General features: G+C 58.9%; 2 protein-coding genes across 2 annotated transcripts; one reads left to right on the forward strand and one right to left on the reverse strand.

Moving 5' to 3' along the window:
* Positions 1-861: 861 nt before the first annotated feature.
* Positions 862-5536, reverse strand: NCLIV_031380 (Transcription initiation factor iie, alpha subunit, related; the record flags this gene model as incomplete). Its single annotated transcript, XM_003883334.1, has 5 exons — positions 862-903; positions 1162-2030; positions 2536-2725; positions 4199-4550; positions 5082-5536. The coding sequence occupies 5 exons, from the start codon at positions 5534-5536 to the stop codon at positions 862-864; spliced, it is 1908 nt and encodes a 635-aa protein (XP_003883383.1).
* A 3162-nt stretch (positions 5537-8698) lies between these two features.
* NCLIV_031390 (conserved hypothetical protein) lies at positions 8699-10188 on the forward strand (the record flags this gene model as incomplete). Its single annotated transcript, XM_003883335.1, has 3 exons — positions 8699-8930; positions 9474-9580; positions 9916-10188. The coding sequence occupies 3 exons, from the start codon at positions 8699-8701 to the stop codon at positions 10186-10188; spliced, it is 612 nt and encodes a 203-aa protein (XP_003883384.1).
* Positions 10189-10231: the final 43 nt, after the last annotated feature.

Raw genomic sequence — 10231 nt, forward strand, 5'->3', positions numbered from 1 at the left:
GGGCGAGTCGCGTCACAAAGAAAAAGGCGATTTCGGCAGTCCTCGACCCTCAGGGCACACAGTGTCATGTCCGTGGCTACGCGACGGCTTCCTGTGAAGAGTCCAGCAGATTCACCATGCGGCCGTCGTCGGGAAGCGTTTGTTCCAGAACCGCTCGCGCGCAAGTCGAAGAAAGCCCTCTCACAGCGGAACAGTTGCCTTGCGCGAAAATCTGCTGCAGTCTTTCGGTCCAGAACCGTTCACACTGACCTGTGCGTCGCTCACTTGACAACCCGTCTGCGAAATCGACGGGAGTGGCGCATAAACCACACCGGAAACAGTTTCTCACTTTTCTCCTTGCGCTCTGTATAGCTCGTGCCCGCCGCACATACAGTTCGAACTGTGTGTATGCGGGGCAGCGACACCGGCGGGCCCAGCCTGTCAAATACAACTACCGAGCATCATTCGAACCGCGGTGTGCGGAGCAAGAACCACGAGGAATATCAGCCACGAAAAAAAATCTGAACGTGAGATTTGCCTTGAAAACAACCGCGTTTCGATGCCCGTTTGGGAAGTGTCTGTACGACGCCTGCAGTCGCGCCGCCCCCGTCGGCAGCAGGCCGTCTCACACCGAGGATGACCTTCAACTCTGGGTCCAGGACAAACAGGAGGGACCACAAAATAAGATGCAGCTGCACGTTTCTTTAGCGCTGACACAAACAAGCCAGCAGCACGACGGTCGCTCCCCATCGAGCCTTGTAGGCGTCGGGAGCGCTCCCCCCGCACGCCGCCATCGGCTGCGCGGCGCGTTCTTTCTCGCGCGTTTCTCTTGAACCACGCAACAGGCAAGGCATCAAGCTGCCTAGCTTTTCGTGGGCACCTCTAGATGTCATCGAGATAGACCGCTTGGAGCTCCATGAACCGCTGCAAGCAAACCGCACACACTGCACTCCTACTCTAAGCCGCGCAGAAACGAACGAGAAGGAGGGTAGCTGACGCCGCGCATCCGTCTCTCTCCATACATCGACTTGCTGCGTCTCTCTTGCAGCCACGCACGGTCGGTCGCTCTTCTGGGGAGGACTCCGTTCCTCGCTCTTCACGAAGAGCCCCCCACGCTCTGGAAGACACGGTCCTGGCGGCTGCCTGTCTTCACAGCCATGCCGCCACCACGACGCATCTCACCTCATGCTCTTCAGCTGTCATTTCCAGTTGGTACTCCGCGGCTTCCTCGAGCGTCATCTCCCGTCCAAGTTTCCCAACAAAGAACAGCGGAGCCGCGCTGCCCCCGACGCCTGCGGCATTCTCCTCCGCGGCACACGCAGCTGCAGGCGCAGCAGCGAAACCCGAAGGCCCGATCGGGTCCGCATGCGCGGCCCCGCCGTCGCCTGCGTTCGGTCCATGCGCGTCTTCTGGCGCCTCTCTTTGACTCGGCGCTGCCGCACTCGCCCGCGCGGGTTTCGCCGCGTAGCCGTCTGCGTGCGCGCCGACTGCGGCACCCACGGCCTCTGCGTTTCCCATCCGACCTCCTGTCAACCTCGACGGCGCGAGCCCCGACGAGGCGGCTGCACTCGGTCGCGTCGCCGCAGGGACGACGCTCTGCCCAGCCTGCGCGCTGGCGCCTGCATGCAGCTGGGGCGCGTTCGTTTTGGGCGCCGCCGGGCGGGCCTTCGAGCCGAACGCCGCCGAAGTCGCGCTCTTGCTTCCAGTCCCAGACGAGCCTCCTTTCATGGAAAAGCGGATCTGGTTGCGGCCGCCAACCCTCTGCGTCGCCGCTCCCGGACGCACACTCGCCGCCGCATCCGTCGGACCGCCTGGACGCGGACGCGCCTGCGCGGAGGACCGCGCGGCCAGCGCCGCAGGCTCTCCCGCGGCGACTCCCGTCACTCCAGCAGCCGACGCGGAGCGCGCCAGAGGAGGGTTCCCGCGTCCAGGCGCTGCAGCTGCGTCTCCGGCCTGGTGCTCAGGCGTCACCCAGGCTGGCGCCTGTCGCCTCGCCGTCTCGGCGGTCCCGGCCAGAGCCTGACGCATCTGCAGCTGCACGGAGCCTGCTCCTGAGACAAGACAAGCGAAGAGCGCACACGACGTGCACAACGTAAGAGCGGAACAAAAGGCCCGCGGTCCACGAACAAAAGACCCGTGGTCCACGAACAAAAGACCCGCGGTCCACGAACAAAAGACCCGCTGTCCACGAACAAAAGGCCCGCGGTCCACGAACAAAAGGTCCGCGGTCCACGAACAAAAGACCCGCGGTCCACGAGGGAAACCACGAGAGGCGGACGCAAAAAAAGTGGAAAGACAAACGCGGCAGCAAAGACGGGAAACCAGTCAGGCCGCTCCTCGAAGCGACCTTCGCCATCCGAGACGGCGGCGCGGAGGAACGAACACCCGCAAACCGGCAACAGAGGAAACGGGTCTCGCCAGAATCACGGGCTGAGGTGTGCACGTTGGACTCCGCCTCGAAGTCCCGCGCTCAAAAAACAGCGAGAACGAAAAGGCCGACGATCGGGTGAACAGAGCAGTTCGACCTGCGCCCCGGCTCTGTGGCGGCAGCCTCACCCGGCAGACTCGTGTCGCTCAGCGTATCGTCGCCAGCGCCCACCCCCGAGCCCGAAGAGACGCCGCGGTCGCCGAGCGCGCTGCCCGACGTGCTCCCCGTGCCGCCGAGGGAAGTCTTGCCGCCGTCTTCTGCGGGTCTGTTTCGATACGCGCTCCGCTCCGCTCGGCTGTAGGGAGGGAACGAGGGGATCTGGAGGCGCCAGGACACACGCAACGCGCTGCACAACCAGGATCGGCTTTTTTCCCACTGCGCCGCTCCAAAAGGTCATCGAGACACACAAGCGCGAGATGCACGCATCTCGTGGCGCGTACTGTCGCCCTACACTGCGTCACGGAATCGCGCCGCTGTCCGAACTGTGTGCCTTCCTGCATGCAAAAGCCGTCGCGACACCCCTGAAGCAACGGCGGGGTCCGACCCCGTCTCCGTCTTCCTGGCGATCTCCCGCCCCCCTGATCGAAATGAAGAGACGTGCCTCCATGCTCCAACCTCTCCGGACGAGAGTGCGGATCGTCTGTAGTTGCTTTTCACAGCGCTGTTGCAGCGACAAGGCCTGCTGCAGAGCCGCCTTGCTGTCCTGCATGCACGCACGCGCACGACACGGGATCGGCGACGCACACGTGGCATCGAGCGGGAGGCGCAGATTCGTGAGGCCGCGCGCGCCGTCTGCAGTTCCTCTCCATCTGTGTCGGTCTCCCTGCGACGCTTCAGAGCGACGCTTGCGGCGCCTCACACGGAACGCCGGAGAGGCGCGGCAGGCACGCGCGAGCTGCGCGTTCGCCCCCGTGCAGAACGCGCAGCGGCGATTCACGTTATGGAGAGACGGTGGAACGAACTCCCCTCGGAAAACGAGAAAAAACCACGCCCCACGCGCAGGCTCCGATCAAACGACTGCGGCAAAAGGCTGCGGGGCAAGGGCTGCCCAATGGACGCCTTCGAACTAGCACCCGGTTCGCTGTCGACGCGCGAAAAACACGTCCCTAACGCCCGCACGACTCGGCCTTCGGACCACGGTTCCCCTTTCAGCAGACCACTGATTCCCAAGTCTCAGACCCCGCGCGTGCACACGGTCATGAAAAGCACAATGGAACTTGGAGCCGGTAAAGGGATTCAAGATCTAAAGCAGCGTCCAACTCGTCCATACTCCCCCCCGAAAAGGATCGTTCGTAGAAACAACGGAGTCCCACTTTTTCACGAACTTCAAAAAACAGAGGAAAGCACGTCTCAGCTGCAGCATATCTTCGCCTTTGCGTTGCCAAGCCGGATAGACACTTCACATCTTAACCCTCTACTACTTACAGCTGTCCACCGTTCCAAGACCGGTCCCGCTCTATGGATACAGCCTTTCACATCACACATCAACAGGTGCACAAGCATATATATATATATATATATATATATATATATGAATGTATATACATATATGGCTCGATCGCTACAGATGGAGAGAGGCACGTGTAAGACGTCCTCGTTTTCCGTCGGGGGTTCATCATCCGTCCCTGCATGCCTTTTGCGCATGCCTTGAGGCAAAGCGGCAAGGCCTCGTAGATTCTCAAAAGCCTTTCTCATGCGGTACCCGCCGGTGCGGCCCGAGCGAGAGCGGCGCGGCCGCCGAGGTGTCCGTCTACGCGGCAGACGAACATGTCAGCGTCGCGCGCTCCTCACCTCGTGCTCGAGTTTTTCGTTGCAGAATTTGCAGAGAAAGTGTGCATCGCGCGGGTCGACATCGAGGAGTTGCGCCTCCAGTGCGTCGTACTCGGCTGAGCACTTTGGACAGAAGAAAACGTCGCGGCCTTCCGCGGCGCGCCGGTGCTCCTCGACCTGCTGCTCTGCGCGTTGAAGACGAAAGTGGAAGACGAGGAGACAGTACGGCGAGATCTTGAAGTAGAAAGCAGACTGAGACGCTGCCGACGGTCCCGCGCTCAAAGGCGAAGACGAAGCCGCAGGCGGATTGGGCGACGGTCCCCCGCCCCCCGCGCTGCTCGAACTCACTGTGCTGCCGCTAGATCCCACAACGCTACACCGGAGGAAACACACGCAGAACACATCTCTCCATGCATCCATGCCCAGACGTGCAAGCATATATATACGTACGTACATATATACAAGTGCACGTCTATTAACCGCAAACCTTTACATGTACATGTTTGAAATAGGCAAATCTGCATTCAACACACAGATACATATACACATATACATACATATACATATATACATACATATATATACATACATATATAGGAGTGTGATTATCTCCGAGACCCAGCGTGTATCGACTTTCTAGATCTGCATTCAAAGACGCGTGCACACGCATGTGTAGATTGAACGCATGGATGCAGTCTCCAAATCCAGGCTACCCTTGGAGAGGCGCGAGGCCGCGCCGCTCGCCCTGCGGAGCGAAAGCGATAGGGCTTGACTGCGAGTCGGCAGGCGAGATATGCGCCGCGTCCAACTCGTAGGATACACTCCCCAGAAAAAGCAGCTACGAACCGTTTGCGCGTTTGCCCGAGAGGACAGGACCGAATATCTGCGGGAAACTCGGTCTCACCTGTCGCTTCCCTTCGCTCCTGAGTTTGCCTGAGCGGCTGGAGTCGCACTTGCGCCTTTCTCGTCATTTCGGCCAGCGGCGCTTCCCATGCCACCGAGCTGTTCCTTCGTGACGAGTTGCATGCGCTCGAGCGCAGCGCATGCCTCGCGCACGCGTCGATCTGGCCATCCGAGTCTCTCGATCAAGTCCCGCTCTGTGTAGGCCTTCTCGTGGTGGGCGAGGAAGTCGACAATGACAATTTGGTCGTCGTCGCAAAAGAGCCGCGAAGCCGCCGCCAAGAAGGCGCGAAACAAACTCCGGTCGAACGGCTTGGCGACTACCGAGGCAGAGAGAGACGCCGCGCGCGCGGCACGCGTCTGCGCATCCGAGCTCTTCTCGACGCCGGACGACGCAGCCCCGGCGGCTGTGGAAGACGAGAGAGTGCGGGGAGAAGACTCCAATGCTGTGCCGATCATCCTCGAAACGCAGAGAACGACTGGGACGAACGAGCCCAGAAAGCGTGACGGGACGCGACGACGGCTTTTACCGTATAGACCAAGAAAGGGAAGTGGGAGATACACCCAGAGGAGAAAGGAGAGAAAGGAGAGGGAGGGAAAGACCGAGCCAGAGAAGAGGAATAAAGGAGAGGAATCTTTGAACGGAGACGGAAGGCGACACAGGAGCGAGGGCGTTATATTTGGTGACGTTGACCGGATGGAAAGAGCGCGCGAGACTCCGGGCGAAAGAACCCGCGGACTTCGAGTGTACGCGTGTGTTGTGACGAAGGCAGGAGCTTCGGGTTTGTCCGGTCGACCATGCAGTTGGGCGGTGTGTGTCGCTTCAGACTCGCGGGTCCCTTTCAGAGCAGCGGGCGGCGAAAACGGAGCGTTTCGAACGGGAGGCAAACCGCCTGCGTTGCGCAATCAGACGTCAAGTCGACGCGGTCGGCTTCCTCTGTGCAGTTCCCCTTTCCCCTGACTGCCCCGTCTTTCCAGCATTTTTGCTACTGCGGTTCCCTCCTTTCGCCGATGCCAACTTGCGCGTCGAGCGACTCCAGAAACTGCGTGGTCCTCGCGAGCGCACTCGCCGTCAGGTTCCACTGAGGAAGCGGAACCACGGCCTTTCGGTATTATCGGCAAACAAAGGCGTGCCGACCAGAGCTCCCCGTCAGCCCCCGGGTGTATAGACACCCCAGCTGGTTCGGAATCAACTCCGAGAAGCGACTGAATTCATACGTTTTCCACGCAGCGAGCACGAGTGCGTTCATCTCCCCTTTTTTATTCACATCCCGTGGCTACGTTGCATCCACGTCAACGTGCACGACAGAAGCAGCGACGGTCCACCTTTCCTTGCGCGGGGAAAAGCAGCCGCAATCGCCGTGCAGAAAAAGCTGAAACGGATGCGTCGAGGGTACACAGCTACGAACAGGCGACCACCTCAGTTTTCAGAGCGAAGTCTTTCCTTCCGCTTGAAGGGAGAAAACAACGCGTGCCGTGCCCCCGCCCGTGCGACTCCCCGTCCTTTCTCAGCACGAATTAAATGTGAGTTGCACGCGCGGCAGTCTCTCTAGGCGGCGTGCTGCGGAGTGGCGCATTCGGGCCGGGAGCGCCTAAGCAATTCGTTTATCTGAAACATGACAGTCCCCAGTAAACACCGAAACGGACTTGAAGAGAAACGCCTCGGTGTTGGTGCACGCCCGCGCGCCGTTCGGTTCGCCTCCTCGAGGACGCGGAACGTGAGGCGCTGAAACGAAAAGCGTTCTCTTGGAAAAGGGACAGGTATGTCGCGAAACGCAAAGAAACACCGGCGCGTTCTTTACTCGTTCCTGGAGCGAACCGCAGACGGTGCCGTCGACGCAACGCGAGGGGGGCGGGGCTGTCCGACGACTGGCGGCGCGCTACGGCTGCCAAAGCTCGGCGCGAGAGTGAGGAAAACGGACTTGTTCCACTCTCAGAAACGAAGCGGAGAGAGGAGGAAACAAAGCATGAGAATTTCCGTCTCACCGACCGGCATTCCCGCCGTGTGTGTGGAATCGCTGGAATCGCTGCGCTGCGAGTTTGACGGCATCGCCAAAGACAGGGGGGAAACGACATGAAAAGGACAAAAGGCGAAAACGAAACGATCGTTCCTGCACTCCTCTCTCTCCGAAGGGTTCATCTCCCGAGCTTGGTTTCCCGTAGCGCCTCCTCGAACGTTCAGACAAGACCGAATTTCCCGTCGCCCGTCCCCAGCACAGGACTCGCGCCGTTTTCGCTCGACCTGCATGCGCGAGGCTTGAGAACCACACGCGTGGCGAGTTTGACACCTTTCCCCTCTTTTCTCTCAGGAGCAAACGAAAAGGGGATTCTCCGTGGCGCTGACTTCCCCTGTTTGACCGTTTCCCTGTCTCCAAGAAAGGCGTGCCTCGGAAAGACACCGTGAAACCGCCGCTTTTCCGCAACCGATCGATCGGCGTCAACCCTCTCTGCACGAGGATTGCAAAGTCGGACAAGATTCGCCTCTCGGCTTGAGCGCAAAAACGCCTCGACAGCCCCGGAATCTCGCCCGCCTCGTCGGCGGCTCCTCTCTGGCAGTTCAGTTCTCATGCACTTGTCTATTTGCGTCGTATACGTACGTTTGCATGCGCACGTCGACACAGATTTTTCCTGGATGTTTGCGCGTGAAAACAGGTGTACGTGCCCAGGCCCGCCGCTCATGACGAGTCGCGTGTCCAGGTCTGCTGCGTGTGTCTCTCGAGTGAGGTCGCGCCTTTTGAAACTTGGATGAAAGAAAGATTCGTGAGATGCCTCTTTTGACGCGCACGCGCGAGGTGTTCGCGCCTTTCCGCGGCTTTTCAGCTCTGCACGCTCGCCCGTGGTTCGATTCTGCTCCGGCAACGCCCCGAAGATTCATCGGGGCGCTTTCTGGAGTCTAGACAGCCCTCCAGGCGCGCGTTTTTCAAGGCCGCCTCCCGCCTCTCCGTTTCCTGTTTTGCGCTGCAAATCACGACTTTTTTGCGGACCGAGCTACGCGCCGTACGCGGGGCCGCGTTTCTTCCCTGTGTGGTGTGCCGTTTGCGGCGGCGCCTTTATGGGAGTGATTCGGCGGACGGAAGCCGAACAGCACGCGAACTCCCGGCCTTTCCCCAGCTGCTCTGTCGCTGCACATGTTTCACCGCTGGACGCTCGATGCTTCCTGTTCTCCGGCTTTTGTCGAACTCCCGCGGGCGCCCCGTCTATTCTTTTTTGACCAGAAAGGGTTGACGCACCGCCCCTCACGCAGACGTCCCACCGCAGCTTCAGGCACCGGACAGACTCCGGCGCTGCGACGGCGATTCCAAATCTGTAGGCTCTTTTCCTACGTACTCTTCTGCGGCCCTACACAGGCATATGTACGGATCTCACGCTGATCTGGATAAACCCGTATGCATATATATATATATATATATATATGCTTGGCCTCGGATGTGCATATTGGCTCGTAAAAGACGAGTGTCGAGATTAGCAAACACTCGAGGAGAAGATTAGAGCTGTGGCGTCCACAGATCCACAGGCTGAGTTTACTGGGTGTATGTTTGTGTCTGTGTTGATTTGAGCGTGTGCGGGGAACTTTTTGCGTCTTTCTCGGAGTTGTTTTTCGCAAGTGCTCGTCTCGAAAGGATGCAAAGCGGCGAGGAAGCGGTTCTGAGTTTCAGTTCGTCCACGAACGCGCTGCCGGCTCCGCATGCGCTACCAGTCCCCGTGAGTCTGACGCGGGGACGAGGCGCGTCGCCTTCGGAGGGAGACCGAGACTCAGGAAGCGAAGCGCGTTGCCAAGAAGAAGCAAGCGACTTCCCAGGCGCCTCAGGGAACTGGAACCCGTACAACCTCGTGGCTCTGGAAAAGCCGGAAGGTGCGTTTTCTCACAGTGTCCGGCGCAAATCTCGCACGCTTCTTGGGACGCCGAGTGTCGGCCCCCACCTCATACGCACGGAATCAAGGAACACCAGTCCTTCTCATTCGCAAATGGGGATGTTTTGACACAGCGATAGCTTTTGCTGAACTCGCGTTATCGTCATAGAGAGGGGTATATATACTCTGACTTCACACAATGCACATGCACTGCGAGGGCCAGCAGAGGTCGGTGTGCCTCGTTCCCGCTTCGCTTCCTCTCTTTCCCTTTCCTCTGCGTCGTTCCGACCTGTCTTTGCCTCGGAACTTATTCGATTTTGCGGCCTCTTGGTCAGCGTCTCTCGAACCCAGAGAGGTGTTGAGACTAGTCTTGCCTCACGACCTCGGCGAATACGTACCCATGTCACACACAACGATACATTATTAGAAACGCATGTATATATATATATATATATATGTGTACGCTTGCAGACGCGGTAAATCGCGTGGCCTGACGTTCCTGTTGTGGAACTGGAATGTGTGTCTGTTGTGTGAAAATCCTCAGAATGTCTATCGATCGGCGCAGCCTTCACGGAGACGTGTCTCTCCTTTGCGGTGGATGGACGTCTGACTGCTGAACAGATTCTGTTCCTCGAACAAATCTTCAAGAAAGTGAGCGCTTCCGGAGGCACTCTGCGCTCCCCCGTGTACAGACACGCGCGTCTATGCGGAGCCACGAAAAACACTAATCTGCCGACAGGAGATACATATATACATATATATATATATATAAGGATGTCTATGACTGCGTTTCTCCACAACGGTTGGTGCCTGTATCCCCCTTACGGCGACGAGCAGTCTACCACACAACTCTATTAGGATAAAAGGCCGTGTTTGTGGTTTTTGTGTGGGTGTCGAGTGTGGATTGTTTGTGGGGCCGACGTTCCACGAGGCAAGGCTTTCCTTTCAGTGGGGCGAGCCTCGCGCGTTCGTCTTTTTCTGCTCAGGCAGTGGCGACGCACTTGACGGACTGTGTCCGATCGAGCAGCGCCGCGGCGCCTGGCCAGCTGCGCCGGGCGTCGGCGAAGAAGTTGCCCTCGACCGGCAGCCGCGCGTGGGCGCTCAAAGGGACTTGTCTTTCTTTCAAGCGCGAGGGGGAAGCGACGCGCATGATCCTCGAAAACGCCTCGCTGAACATCAAGGGGTTGTTTCTCCCGTGCAAACGCCTCTGTCTCGTCGACCTCGCCGGCCGACAAAGCAAAAAACGAAGGCTTCTTTAATGCCAAATCCACAAACCGAAAAACTTGAGAGGCGGCAAGCTTT

Source organism: Neospora caninum, chromosome VIII, assembly GCF_000208865.1.
Source record: "Neospora caninum Liverpool complete genome, chromosome VIII".
Taxonomy (NCBI): Eukaryota; Apicomplexa; class Conoidasida; order Eucoccidiorida; family Sarcocystidae; genus Neospora; species Neospora caninum.